At 38.4% G+C, this 13,212-nt stretch overlaps 1 protein-coding gene across 1 annotated transcript in view; it reads left to right on the top strand.

The window, feature by feature from the left end:
• The window catches only part of LOC128704985 (carbonic anhydrase 2), a 383,971-nt gene extending 371,654 nt beyond the window's left edge, over positions 1-12,317 (top strand). The window contains exon 8 of the mRNA XM_053800203.2: positions 8,274-12,317. Coding sequence (XP_053656178.1) covers positions 8,274-8,378 — 105 coding nt within the window. The 3' untranslated portion in view covers positions 8,379-12,317. The remainder of the gene's footprint in view (positions 1-8,273) is intronic.
• The last annotated feature ends 895 nt before the right edge of the window (positions 12,318-13,212 follow it).

The raw sequence follows: 13,212 nt of genomic DNA, 5'->3' as shown, positions 1-13,212 counted from the left end.
TGTAAGTGAATGGTATAGTGTGAGAAGGGCAGTTTGCAGCATGTAGTATCGTATCTTGGAGAGGTATAGGCCTAGGAATTTGCCCTCATTATGCCTGGCAATTAGAGTGTTGTCAATCTTAATGTTAATTTGCGCATCTCCTGCTCTGCTACCAAACATAATGTAGTAGGTTTTGTCAGTGTTAAGCATAAGTTTATTGGCTGTCATCCAAGTCGATATTTTGATCAGCTCCTCATTAACAATGGTGTTGAGGGTGGCAAGATTAGGGCGAGAGATGACATAAGTCGTGTCGTCAGCAAAGAGAATGGGGTTCAGGTGTTAAGATACGTTTGGAAGATCATTGATGTATATGAGGAAGAGCAGGGGACCAAGGACACTTCCCTGCGGAACTCCAGTATCAAGTGGCTGTGTTGTTAATGCTGTGTCTTTAATGGTGACATACTGATACCTATTAGTAAGGTAAGATTTGAAATATGCAAGCACATGGCCTCTTATACCATAATGGTCAAGTTTGTGGAGTAGGATGCCGTGGTCTACTGTGTCAAAAGCTTTTCTTAGGTCAATAAAAATTCCTAGTGGATATTCCTTATTTTCCAATGCTGTGTAAAGCAGATCTAGCATTTTTATGATTGCATCATTAGTGCTTTTATTTTTCCTGAATCCAAATTGGCAGGGGTTGAGTATGTTTTGTGCCATTATAAATGAATATAGTCTCCTGTGCACGAGTTTCTCAAAGATTTTGGATAGCAATGGTAAGTTTGATATTGGCCTATAGTTGTTTAAATCTGTAGGGTCACCACCTTTATGTATTGGTGTAACCCTTGCCGTCTTGAGTAGTTTCGGGAAGGTGCTAGTTTCTAGTGACTTGTTAAAAAGTAATGAGATAATATGCGAGAGGACATGGGCCACTCTCTTGTACAATAATGGTGGGACATGAGACAGATTCCCTGAGTTATTTTTAAGTGACTTTATAATCTCGGTGACTTCCATGGGCTCAGTTGGAGCAAGATAGAAGGAATTTGGGAAATTCCCATCTAGGTAGTCCCCGGCATGGGCATTGGTACGTGGGATTTTATTGGCGAGATTAGAACCTATGGTTGAGAAGAAGTCGTTTATCTTGTTAGCTGTGTCAGTGGGATGCAGTGGTGTTTCATTAGGTTTAGTTAGGGCAATATTCTTGGGTTTTTTCAGTTTGTGGGTCCCTAGAATCTGAGAGAGTGTTTTCCAGGTCTTTTTTATATCTCCTCTTGTGTCAGTGAATCTACTGGAGTAGTATAGTTGTCTGGCTTTCTTTATTACTTTGGTGAGGACTGATGAATAGTGTTTAAGAATATCTTTGTGTATTAAGCCCTGTCTATATTGCTTTTCATATTGGTGTTTCTTATCAATGGATTTCAGAATGGTGCTGGTTAGCAATGGGCAACCAAGCCGTTTGTTTGTGATGTGTTTTGTTTTTATAGGACAATGTTTGTTGTATAGTCTAAGTAATTTGTTAAGAAAAATGTCTGTCCAGTCATCAAATGTCTGTCCAGTCATCTTGCAACCCTCAACACCATTGTTAGTGAGGAGCTGATCAAAATATCGACTTGGATGACAGCCAATAAACTTACGCTTAACGTTGACAAAACCTACTACATTATGTTTGGTAGCAGAGCAGGAGATGCGCAAATTAACATTAAGATCGACAACACTCTAATTACCAGGCATAATGAGGGCAAATTCCTAGGCTTATACCTCGACAACAACCTGAACTTCAGCACCCATATCCAACACATAACCAAAAAAGTATCCAAAACGGTTGGGATCCTCTCCAAGATACGATACTACGTGCCGCAAACTGCCCTTCTCACACTATACCATTCACTTACATATCCATACCTCACCTATGCTATCTGTGCTTGGGGTTCAACTGCAGCAACACACCTAAAGCCAATAATAACCCAACAAAAAGCCGCAGTAAGAATAATCACTAAATCCCATCCCTGGCAACACACCCCCCCCCACTCTTCATAGATCTAAACTTACTCCCTGTTCAGTACATCCACACTTACTACTGTGCAATCTACATCTACAGGACCTTAAATTCCAATATTAACCTTGACCTAAAATGCTTTCTTGAGAGTTGTGACAGAACCCACAGGCACAACACCAGACACAAACATCTCTACGACATTCCCCGTGTCCGACTAAACCTTTACAAAAATTCAATGTATGTCAAAGGCCCTAAAATCTGGAACACCCTACCTGAGAACTCTAGAACTGCAGACACATTCATCACCTTCAAAACTACCATTAGAAAACATCTTATCTCCCTGATACACCCTGTCAACTAACTACACGAATACCACCTGGTGGTTCACACTTACACTCACTCACCCATTTGACCATAAACAGAAATATCAATCTCAATCTCAAAATAATGAATCTTAACTAGTCAAAAGTTGGCCTGTGATACTCCAATACTGAAACTATGTATAGTGCCAAAACAAACACATTCACATTGCTAAACTCACAAACTAGTATTTAGTCACTTAGCCATAATACCAACTTACCTCATAATTTTGTAATATTTTAAACTTAAGATTTAATTTAAGTCTGCCCGAAATGCCTAGCCATGCTAGGTGCTCTAGTGGTACACTCTGCAATTATTATTTTACTACATGTAAACCACACAATAACCAAATTCTGTAAACTCAGCACTGTAATACTTTTAGAGAATAAAGTTTGAATTTGAATTTGAATTTGAATTGGCCTTGGAGAATTCTGTAGGCCAGTCAACAGTCTCTAGGTCAGCTGTGAACTTCCTTATTGAGGCCTCATCATGGAGTCTAAATGAGACTTTGTTGTATTCGAGTGGTGGTTTACTAATGTTTGTTATGAGGAAGGTTGGATAATGGTCAGTAGTGCTGTCTGTGATTATCCCTGATTTAAGGGTGGCTAGTATATTGGTCCATATGTGGTCTATTATGGTTGCACTTGTTTCAGTCAGCCTGGTTGGTTTAGTTATTGTTGGTATGAGAAGTGTGTTGTTCATATTGTTGATGAAATCAGTTACAGGCTGATCATCTAGTAAGCCAAGGTTGATGTTGAAGTCTCCAGCTAAGAGAAGGTGGTGCTTATTCATTTGTCTGTTTGTTATTAGTGCCTTTAATTTCTCACTGAAGTTTGGGATGTTAGTGTGAGGTATCCGGTAAATGGCACCGATTGTTATAGGCGTCTTAAGGTTTTTTACAGTAAAATTAGCAAAAATGTATTCTCCATATTCATCACTAAAGCAAGTGGTGCTAATACAAGATAGTTGGTTAGAGTAATAGATTGCAGTACCGTGGATTTGAATCCCTTCAAATAACTTTGTTTACATAACAAATAACACATGCAGTAAATATACACCGTATAATGACTTCCTGAAATACCAGAGAAAATGCAATGGATAAACTGCACTTTTAATTCCTTTTTCAATTGTTATTGAAATTTAAAAGTAAAGTAAGTGTACAGTACTATACTATGTAAACAGTAAAGCACTTTACTGCTTTTTCTCAAGTTTTTAATTCTTACTGTAATGTAACGGAAGTGTGAACAGTGCTTCACTACTGGTTAAGTCTGTTATATCGAATGTTACTATAAGACAGTTTTTCTTTTTTGAGAAATTTTAAACGTTACTGCAATGTAATGGGATCTTGGACAATGCCCCTCTCCTTGTTTTAGTCCATTATATATAAAGTTTACTGTAAGAATGCTGTCTCTGAGATTTTTAAACATGATTCTAACATAATGAAATCCTAGACAATCCTCCCAACCCTTTTGTTTTAGTCCACTACATAGAAAGTTCACTGTAAGATGGTGCTTTTTCTGAAAAAAATATTTATTTATTTATTTATTTATTTATTTATGTCTTTGCAAATAGTACATTGAGATTGTGTATATACAATAGTGGGTTGTAATACAAAGAGAGCCTCTTTTATGCCTAGGCATTATGGCCGCCAACTTAACATTACTGGCTTACAGTCTACTTAACACTAAGTAGTAGTATATCATAGTTGTACAGTAGGACAGTAATTATTTCATAGTTATATAGTAGATTATTAATTATAAGTGAATCTAATTTATATAAGACAAAAGATATATTCATATATTCTAAAATGCTTTTTGTGAAAACAATGATTCAATTATATTCCTGTCAACAATGGATAAAAGGTTCAAAGTGATTGTTGAAGTTACGATGTGGGAGTACATAAGTGAGTATGTGTGTACTGAGTATTTAGCATTTAGTCTAGGGTGATTAAGTGGCTTTTGAGAAAAATCTTAAATTGATTTTCAGACCAGGTTACTTTAGTGTTTTCTGGTAATGAATTCCAAATTTGGGGGCCCTTTATGTGTAGAGTTTTTACACAGTGTGATATGGACACGAGGTGTATCAAAAAGAGATCTGTGTCTTGTGTTGTGGTCATGTGTCCTGTTTAGGTTGGTGAGGAGAAGTTTGAGTGGAGGGTTTATATTTGTGTGTATTGTTCTGTGTATGTAGTAGGCACATGAATAAGTATGGATGTTCTTAATGGTGAGCAGATTTAGACTTTTGAAAATTGGTGGAGTATGCTGGCGGGAGTGGGAATTTGTTATCATTCTTACTGCTCCCTTTTGCTGGGTTATTAGGGATTTTAAGTGATTGGATGTTGTTGATCCCCATGCACAAATTCCATATGTAAGATAATGGTATATGAGTGAATGGTACAGTGCCGGGAGAGCTGATTGTGGAACGTAGTATCTTATCTTTGATAGTATGCCTACAGTCTTGGAGATTTTCTTGGTGATTTGTTATATGTGTCTGTTAATTGGATAATTTGCAGCTTTGTTTCCAAACTGAATGAAATATGTTTTATCAGTATTCAGGGTAAGTTTATTAGTTGTCATCCAGGCAGATATTTTCTACAATTCGGCATTGCCAGTGTTTGCTAGTATGACTGTGTTTGGGTGGGAGAAGACGTATGTTGTGTCATCTGCAAATAATATGGGTTTGAGTAGCTGTGATGCATTCGGTAGATCATTGATGTAGATGAGAAAGAGGAGTGGTCCAAGGATGCTTCCTTGTGGGACTCCTACTGTGATTGGTTGGGTGGAAGAGTTTGCACTATTTGCATACACATATTGAGTTCTGTTACTAAGGTATGATTTTAGGTAGTTGAGGGAGTGGCCTCTGATACCATAGTGCATTAATTTGGAGTACAGTAGTTCATGGTCGACTGTATCGAAAGCTTTACGTAAATCAATGAAAATGCCCAGAGGGACTTCTTTCTTTTCAAGTGCGGTATATATTAGTTCTAGCATGTGTACGATAGTGTCATTTGTGCTTTTATTATTTCTGAATCCAAATTGACAAGGGTTTAATATGTTGTGTGAAACGAGGCAGGAATAGATCCGTCTACGAATTAATTTTTCAAAGATTTTAGAGAACAGTGGTAAGTTAGATATTGGTCTATAGTTATTCAAGTCAGCTTGGTCACCTCCTTTATGGATCGGAGTGACCCTCGCTATTTTGAGGATTGTTGGGAAGGTTGATGATTCAATGGATTTGTTAAAGAGCGTTGCAATAATTGGTGACAATACTTGAGAAGCTTTTTTGTACATAAAAGCAGGCAAGTTGTTTATGTCTCCTGCCTTGTTTTTAAGGCTGTTTATGATGAGTGAGACTTCTAGTGGGTTGATAGGAGCTAGGAATAGCATATTTATCAACATTATTGTGAATGTAATGCATTCTGGACAATGCTGGCACTCCCTCAGTGTTGTTTGTTTTATAGAAGGTTCACTGTAAGATACCACTGTCATGCCCAAGGCAGGTTCAAATTCAAATTCCAAATTTATTCTCTATAAGGATTACAATGCTGAGTTTACAGAATTTGGTTATTGTGTGGTTTACATGTAGTAAAATACTAATTGCAGAGTGTACCACTAGAACGCCTAGCATGGCTAGGCATTTCGGGCTAAGTGACTAAATACTAGTTTGTGAGTTTAGCAATGTGAATGTTTTGTTTTGGCACTATACATAGTTTAAGGAGGGGTGTTAATGTTGCAGTTTAAAAACTTTAGTGTAAAGCACCCTTCTGGCAAGACAGTGATGGAGTGAATGATGGTGAAAGTTTTTCTTTTTCGGGCCACCCTGCCTTGGTGGGAATCAGCCAGTGTGATAATAATATAATAACATAGTTTAAGTATTGGAGTATCACAGGCCAACTTATGACTAGTTAAGATTCATTATTTTAAGATTGAGATTGATATTTCTGTTTATGGTCAAATGGGTGAGTGAGTGTAAGTGTTAACCACCAGGTGGTATTCGTGTAGTTAGTTGACGTTTACCTGGAGTTTACCTGGAGAGAGTTCCGGGGGTCAATGCCCCCGTGGCCCGGTCTGTGACCAGGCCTCCTGGTGGATCAGAGCCTGATCAACCAGGCTGTTACTGCTGGCTGCACGCAAACCAACGTACGAGCCACAGCCAGGCTGATCAGGAACCGACTTTAGGTGCTTGTCCAGTGCCAGCTTGAAGACTGCCAGGGGTCTGTTGGTGTATCAGGGAGATAAGATGTTTTCTAATGGTAGTTTTGAAGGTGATGAATGTGTCTGCAGTTCTAGAGTTCTCAGGTAGGGTGTTCCAGATTTTAGGGCCTTTGACATACATTGAATTTTTGTAAAGGTTTAGTCGAACATGGGGAATGTCATAGAGATGTTTGTGTCTGGTGTTGTGCCTGTGGGTTCTGTCACAACTATCAAGAAAACATTTTAGGTCAAGGTTAATATTGGAATTTAAGGTCCTGTAGATGTAGATTGCACATTAGTAAGTGTGGATGTACTGAACAGGGAGTAAGTTTAGATCTATGAAGAGTGGGGGGATGTGTTGCCTGGGATGGGATTTAGTGATTATTCTTACTGCAGCTTTTTGTTGGGTTATTATTGGCTTTAGGTGTGTTGCTGCAGTTGATCCCCAAGCACAAATAGCATAGGTGAGGTATGGATATATAAGTGAATGATATAGTGTGAGAAGGGCAGTTTGCGGCACGTAGCATCATATTTTGGAGAGGATCCCCACCATTTTGGATACTTTTTTGGTTATGTGTTGGATATGGGTGCTGAAGTTCAGGTTGTTGTCAAGGTATAGGCCTAGGAATTTGCCCTCATTATGCCTGGCAATTAGAGTGTTGTCGATCTTAATGTTAATTTGCACAACTCCTGCTCTGCTACCAAACGTAATACAGTAGGTTTTGTCAGTGTTAAGCATAAGTTTATTGGCTGTCATCTAGACAACTTTCAATGAGCTCTTCACTAACCTTTAAAGACACAGAAGCATCCAGTAACTACCTGACCAATCTTACAAGGAAATTTGACTTAAGCAAAAGTAATAATAGTTGTAGTAACAGTAGTACTAGCAACAACAGCAGCAGAAATCACAGCAGCAGCAGCAGCAATGGAAGCAGTGATGGCAGCAGGTGTAGCAACAACAGCAGCAACAGCAGCAGCAACAACAGCAGCACCAGCACCAGCAGCACCAACAGTAGAAGTATGGTATGCTAGTAACTGTAGTAGTAGTAATAGTTGCAGCAATAGTAGCAGTAGTAATAGTAGTATAAAAATAGAAAAATTAAAAAATAAAATATTTTATACTATTTAACACTGACTGAAGGGAATATAATAAAAAATAGCATCGCACAATCTTAAGTGGAAGGCCACAATCTATAGCTCTTCAGAATGCTATATCCTTAGTTATAGATCAGTTTTAAAAATGACAGACTTATATAGCTAGGGTTTCTTCAAAAATCTCATTTTGTGTCGTGATTTAGAAAGCAATTTTTTTTTTATATCTAATTTAAACTTATTGAAAAAACTGAATTTATTATGTGGTTTGAGTAGTGATTTCTGTAGTCATGTCTGCATGTACAAGCAAGGATATAATTACGTGTGCATGTTAAGCCAGCCATATATTCACATCTGCATGTATAAGCAAGGCATATATTTGTGTGTGCTTGTATAGCAAGGCATATATTCATGTGTGCATGTATAAGCCAGCCAGATATTCATGTCTGCAGGTATAAGCAAAGCATATATTTATGTGTGCATATTAAGCAAGGTATACATTCACATGTGCTTCTTTAAACAAGCCATATATACACATGTGTATAGTGTAACAATGTAGTATATACTCAAGAATGTGTGTGTAGTACGGATGTTTATATTCACGGATGTGTGTGCTGTAGTTATAATTCTACTCACATGTTTGTGTTGGTCTGCAGGTGTTGGTGGCCGCGCAGAGCAGCGGAGACTCAGCCACCATGAAGAAGATTGGCCTAACTGTCTACTTCATGACCTCTATGGCTGTTCTCATGATGAACATGTAGAGCCTGAGGCACATTTCTCACCACCACCACCAGCCTTCTTTCTCCTCCTGACCACCATCATCACTACAAGATATGATAAATATGCAACAATCTTACCACCATGAGTGCTGACACTGTACCTTCGGCTGCTACATAATGATCTTGTTTCTACATGTACCATCGCTTTTTTATGCTGCAACGACTGAACTAAAGTAGTATCTTCCTCTGTCAGGGCTAAATATAATATTTTTAACAGAGAGTTCCTGATATTAACTTCAAAACTGTGTTTGTGGTATTAAAATGTGTGAAGAATTGTGTCCCACAGACGGAATCAGTGTGGGGAAGGCTGTCAGCAGGGTGCAGGAGACAGGAGGCCAGCTGGATGGCTGGCTAATAGGCTGGCTGCTAGCTGGCTGGCTTGCTAGCCACTTATACTAGATCACAAGGAAACTCTTCCTTAGTTTAGTTGCAGTTTAAACAATATCACCACACAAGGGGTTAGAATCTAGCTACATCATATATGTAGCCTGGCTGGAAGACACAATGCCATCAAGATGGGTAATACAAACACAACACAAATCACACATTTATGAAACTCTCTTTTTCTAAAGCAGAGTTTATTATGATTTAATAAAACTCTCTGAGCAAAACGATCATGTTAAAGGCTTACGTTTGTCTGGATGTGTTTGTATCACCCAAGGTGTCATTAAACAGCATAGTAACACTGTATTTGCTTCATTTACGACTTTGTTATGGACAATCTGAAGGTGTTTATACACCAGTAAGCAATAATTGTGAATGAGAAATAAAAGATGCAAACTAACTACAGGGAGAGTATGATAGCTCTAAGTCTTTCCTGTTGCAATCAACGTACCAATATAAGCTCCTGGTGATGCGTTAAATGCAACACAAAAGACCCCAAGCTATCACTCCCCCTCGACCCCAGTGGTTATTCTGCATATGCCAGTACAGTTTAGAAGGCCAGTACTTACGAATATAACTATACTCTTGTCAGACTGAATTCAAAATACTCAAAAAAAACATTTTACTCAACTGAAAGGTGAATTATCATTATAAAACCGAAGGCAGCCTTCAATCTGTTATAAAATATAATCAACGATGCTGTTAATATAACTCCCCGAGATATAAATAGGCCAGTGTTATTCCTAGTCTCAATTATTGAACAGATAATCAAGTGTTTGTTATGCATCCATGTGTCTAGTGTAGCTGTGGGTGACGTTTGTGTAGCGCTGTCTTAGTCTGTTCCTTATTAACTCTTGTCAGGATGTATTGTAGTAGTCCCCAACCTTTTTAGCATGAAAGGGCCAATTTAAAAAGCCAAATTTAAAGGAGGGAAGCATTTTGTAATGATCGATATTAACATTATACTTATAGTTAGCCCTTATTCAATACTGATTACATGGTTATTGTCACTAACTACACAATCACAAACACTTAAGCTCAAGAACACTTCAACTGTTCATTTCATTCATAACACCTAGAAATTTAAATATACAGACGAACAATTTCTAACAATCACTGCTGACATGAACACAGCACAGCATGTGCTAACATCCACTACATGTGCTAAATGTACTACATGTGCTACTAGGATAAATTGGCACTGACCACAAGTGACAGGTGGTTGTTAGAGGTGGCAATAAGGTTTCGGTGTAAAATGGCTTTAAATATTTTTTAACTGACATGGTGCAGTGTGGAACCTACGTAGAAGTGAATTCACAATTTTATGTGAGGGGCCGCATCCATTGTTAGAAGGGCCCCAGGTTGGGGACCCCTGATGTATTGTATCTAACACACTACTAACCAGTTGAACTCTGCACAAACCTGGCCCATGGCCGGGCTCCGGGAGTCGAAAAACTCTGGCAACTCATCAGAGGTATATCACAGGCAAAGGTATATATATATGTGTGTGTAAAATATTGGTGACTCTTAGTAGGCTCATGTGATGCAGTAAATCACAGAATGGGAGATTTGAACCCATGGTAATCAAGTCTTTACTCACAGTTCATGCCAACATGAGTTGTGAGTCACGGCCGCTGCCGGGGGTATCCAAGATGTAGTACATGAAATGAATCTCAGTTTGTAGGCCTACTTAATAATAATTTTTATTTCAGCATCATACAATGTTTGTACAGAGACAGCAGACGTTTTACTGTACATGCAGAAGCCCATTGTTATGCAGAGCATTTTGGGCAAACTTAAACCTAACTTAAGATTACAATGGCAATAACTTAAATATAAGACTACAGTGAACTAGGCCTAAGTAGCTAAATTAGCTACCACACATGAACTACTCTGAAGGAGGGGTGTTACTGTTGCAGTTTAAAAACTGTAGTGTAAAGCACCCCTCTGGCAAGACAGTGATGGAGTGAATGATGATGAAAGTTTTTCTTTTTCGGGCCACCCTGCTTTGGTGGGAATCGGCCAGTGTGTTAATAAAATATAATAATAAAAAACATGAACTACTAGGCTAGGTAAGCCTAACCAATTTCCTATCTCTTACTGTTAAAAAAATTCTCATTTTAATAATTAACAGGCTATAATTTATAATTTTTGAGGCCTACATACACAATGCTGCACAATATTGAAAACCTTGGATGCCCCTGTGCTGTAATGTTGCTGAACAGTGCACTGTTTAGCCTAGAGCAGGATGGCTACAAGCTCCCCTTCCTCTCTTCCACAATTCCCCTCATAAGAGCTTCACAGAAGCTCTCTGTGTTGTACATAGCTAACATTCCACACCTGCCTCTAGTACATAAGTGTTATACCAACAGGTATGTAGATATGAAGTTGATCAAACCCAAATGTTCTTGGTACCAGCGGACAGGTAGAGAATCGAACGTGGGAGCAATTCCGCTGTCCTAAGACCTGGTGTCAACCAGTCCCTCCACAGACCCCTTGCTTCCCACCTTGTGTATATTAACCCCCTGCCCCCCACACCATGTATACCTACCTATATCCAGTATATATATACTACTGCAGGTGTAATGTGGAGGACCTGCCATCTGTCTCTCCTGTATTCATTTTGATACATCACTAGCAACTAACCCTCGCTAACCACTACCAACCCTAGTATATAGTATATATGACAATATAAACCTGGTATTTGTCTAGCTCTATTCCCCCAGGTTACATCCTTCCATTCTCTGTGCTACTCAATCTTTCCACTACCCTCCAGTTTTCATCAATCAATTTTCATCAATCTTGAATTCTCTTTATTTAAATTGAGTATTTCTTCACTATCAAATTTTTATTTCCCCCCCTCCTCTTATTTTTAGTATCTATTGTTTGCTCAGTAATAACTCACATGCAGACAGAAACTCGGAAGATTGATTGATCTGTATATTCTGACCCCCTTCTGGGGTCCTCTGCAGCAGGAGAGGACCCCAGAAAGGGGTAAAAATACACAGACCAATCAATCTCCTGTGTCCTGTCTCCACCTGGGTTATTACTGAGCATTTATAAGTATTCATTATACTTTAGTTATTCATCTATTGTTTCTTTTAAAGTAATTTAATAAATTTTCTTAACTATATAAGTAACTACACAATAACTAAGTGGGTGAAATAGTCTTCAGGACCCTGACTACTGGTCAGGTTGTTGGTGGATAGCACACACCGTGACAACCAAATGACATACTACCAATGATAGTGGAGGACAGACTGGCTGTGGAAACTTTTACTGGGATGTTTCGCCCTGTCTAGAGTGAAACATCGGCCCAATAAAAGAGCATCCTGCAGCCTGTCCATTCTTCACGTCAGTTAAGATTGCGTTGATCTTTTCATTATCATTGACATGATTTATTAAAAATGCCATCTTTTATTAAAACTGACATCTTTTATTAAAACTGACATCATTTATTATAAATGACATCATCTGATCAATTTGGTTCTTTTCACCATGGGATTATTAGTTAATAAATTCTAGCATTGTGTAAAAGTTGGTTTTATTAATTCCAAAGAATTTATTATGTGCAACAATAAGAGAATTTAATCAAAATATGTTGCAGATATCCAAACCTTTGCCTAGAAAGAAATAACTCTGTGGCACTTAGTAAGTAAGTAAGTAAGTAAGTTTATTCAGGTATACACAAATACAGTTACATAGAATTATCATACATAGCAGCATATGTGTAGAGAACCTGGGATAACCCAAAAAAGTCAGACAGAGTGACTTATTTCCATTGGGGTCCTTGAGCATAACTCAAGAAAAAAGAAAAAACGTAGGAGAGAGAGTCGCTCCCTCTACAGGTGACGGTGAAGAATCACAGAGCTGCTGAAAGAGGTCAGAATATCTAAATACAGAAGGAGGCACTGGCCAGAGAAATAGAAAATACTGAACTTAAGCCTAGGGAATCATACAGGAGCCAAGAAACACAGGACAAACTTAAGGCTATAAATAAAATAAATATATACATATATTTCTTTTCTTGTGCCAAATCGAGGGCAAAAACCACATCCAATATTGGACCCCTGCTTAAACAAAATGGGACTTACACTGATGACAGCAAGGAAATGAGTGAGATACTGAAATCCTAATATGACTCAATGTTTAGTGAGCCATTAACCAGACTAAGAGTCAACAATTCAAGAATTTCTGAAATAATCCCAACACCACAGGACATTGAAAAAGCAAGAAATGACATGGCCATGCACTCTGCCCCAGATCCAGACTCGTGGAACTCTGTGTTCATCAAAAACTGCAAGAAACCTCTTTTACGTGCCTTCATCATTCTATGGAGAAGTAGCATGGACAGGGGTCATCCCACAACAACAGACATAGCCCTACTCCACAAAGGTGGCAGTAAAGCAATTGCAAAGAATTACAGACTGAT

This window comes from Cherax quadricarinatus, chromosome 97, assembly GCF_038502225.1.
Source record: "Cherax quadricarinatus isolate ZL_2023a chromosome 97, ASM3850222v1, whole genome shotgun sequence".
In the NCBI taxonomy this organism is placed as follows: Eukaryota; Metazoa; Arthropoda; class Malacostraca; order Decapoda; family Parastacidae; genus Cherax; species Cherax quadricarinatus.
Note: the sequence above shows the minus strand (reverse complement) of the source record. Positions and strands in the feature narration are given on the sequence as shown.